The 2,087-nt window shown below is 31.6% G+C and overlaps 1 protein-coding gene across 1 annotated transcript in view; it reads right to left on the bottom strand.

Annotated features, from left to right (window-relative positions):
• Positions 1-2,087, bottom strand: part of Klhl5 (kelch like family member 5) — a 63,177-nt gene that overhangs the window by 54,450 nt on the left and 6,640 nt on the right. Inside the window, exons 2-3 of the mRNA XM_004642637.2 lie at positions 1,443-1,579; positions 672-868 (exon numbers count right to left, since the gene is read on the bottom strand). Of these exons, the coding sequence (XP_004642694.1) occupies positions 672-868; positions 1,443-1,579 (334 nt within the window). The remainder of the gene's footprint in view (positions 1-671; positions 869-1,442; positions 1,580-2,087) is intronic.

Below are 2,087 nucleotides of genomic sequence, written 5' to 3'. Positions count from 1 at the left end.
CTGTGCTTTACTAAGCTTGTTCTAAGTAGGTGCTTTAGACCACTGAGCCATCTCACCAGCCCCAAGACTATGATATCTTAATAATGTGCCCTCATATACCTTTAGTTTCTTGCTATTCTAGATCATCAATGTGAATCCCATTTTCACCTAGGCTACTGAATCAGAGGATCCTTTATGATTTATTTTGAGCACAGTTGGGTATAATTAATAAGACTGTTCTACATGGCTGCAAACACAGTCTGCATATTATCAGAGTAATAATAAAAGTCTTCCATTCAACCTCTTATCATCTGCTTTAGCACTATACCAATACATTACAACCACTATCATCAATTTCCATCAGTGAATCTGTGGACAATTCTGAAATTAATCCATTTGCTGCGAAGTAAAATGTTTGGGGATGTCCTGCTTTAAAAAGCAGCAGATCTTAAAATCTTGAAGGGAACAGTCCTAGTCTGCTCCTCTGCTTCTTAGTGACCATAACAATAGGACTTGACATGATTGGCCTAGAGAAATATTGCTTAGTGTTTTCCCCTAACTCACACTAGACCATAGTCTGGACCTCAAAACCTGTGACAAGCTATAGAACAGCAATATGTAGTTAGTAAGGAATCAAGCAACAACAAAGAATCAAGCAAAGAGGACATGGCATTCCATTTTTAAATACATACCATAGTATAATTGTGAGCCACTTTATGCAAATCTGTACAACCTTGGGCATCAGCAAAGGAACGGATTCCAAGACAGTTGGATGGATGAAGCTGTTTCATTAAAAACTTACAGCACGCCTCCACAACCTGTGAAAGCTGAAGGAGGCAGGCGGTAGATAACAGGCACTCAATATTATCTTCTTTTAATTCAAGGCGGCCTTAATGATAAAAAGAAATTCCATTAACTTACACAACTACATGAACCTTATTTCATAAAATAATTGATGCTAGCAGTACTATTTCTAATGAGAGCTCATTTCATGTACTATAGACCAAGAAAGTTTAAGACATTCCAAAAAAGAAAAAAAAATTAAGTATGGGGAAAAAAAATCATTTTTTTTTGATACTAAATAAAAACTGGTACTAAAATAAAAACATCTTCAGAATTTTTAAATGATGTATTAGAAACATATCTATTATATATATATATATATAAGAAAACATATCTACTATATATAATACATAGCTCCATTTTTAAAAGCAAAATTCTGACGAGATAACAATTCATCTAATTGCTATATTAATATTTTAAAATACCATTCAAAGCCTTCATCATAGTACTTTAAATGTTTTAGTATGGAGTTTTTAATCTATTTAAGGTATTATGGGGGGAAGTGTGATAAAAATACAGATTGTTAGCCTTGGCATGCATTATTAAAAGCGAAAGTCTGAAATCTAGCAACATAACATAAACCTAAGAGGTTTTAATTTACATGTTCAGACTTACACTACCTGTGTATGCATACTGAATCAAGGACCATAAAGAGTTTGGCTCTACACCTTCCATTTTTATTTCTTCCTGTCTTGCTTCTCTGACATCATTAGTAAACATGGCAGCAAAATAATCTGAGACAGAGGAGAGCACCAATCTGAGAATACAAGAGAGGGAAAAAAATCAATGACCACATTCAAGTTGATGTTCATTAATAAATGCTTTATCATCTTCTTTTTAAAAATTCATTACCCATAGAAAGTACATGGTACTGAGAAATGCATTTTAAATTTGACAAATTGTTTTATGCTCTACTTCCTCCCTCTGAATAATAAATTACCATTACTGAAAATTTTCTGCTGAGGTAAATGATTTACCTGCTCAATACTCAAATACTGTTTTATAACATTCAGCAAACAAGGTACAAGCCCACAGTATTAAACCTCTACATAAAAAAGGAAAAAATGTAAAGGTTACTTTCTGTTTATTATTTTTGAAAATAACCAAATCTACTCTTTTAAAAATTTAATGGTAGAAATAATGAATATGAGATATATTTATCAACAGTTTATTAAGTTATTTTTAAGTTTTGATATTTTTCATAGTATGTTTTATTATAGAATTATAATATTTCTGTTATACTATATAGCTATAATTTTTTTTAT

Source organism: Octodon degus, unplaced genomic scaffold (genome assembly GCF_000260255.1).
Source record: "Octodon degus isolate 3935 unplaced genomic scaffold, OctDeg1.0 scaffold00158, whole genome shotgun sequence".
Lineage (NCBI taxonomy): Eukaryota > Metazoa > Chordata > Mammalia > Rodentia > Octodontidae > Octodon > Octodon degus.
The sequence above is the reverse complement of the archived record's forward strand: the minus strand, read 5'-3'. Positions and strand labels throughout refer to the sequence as shown.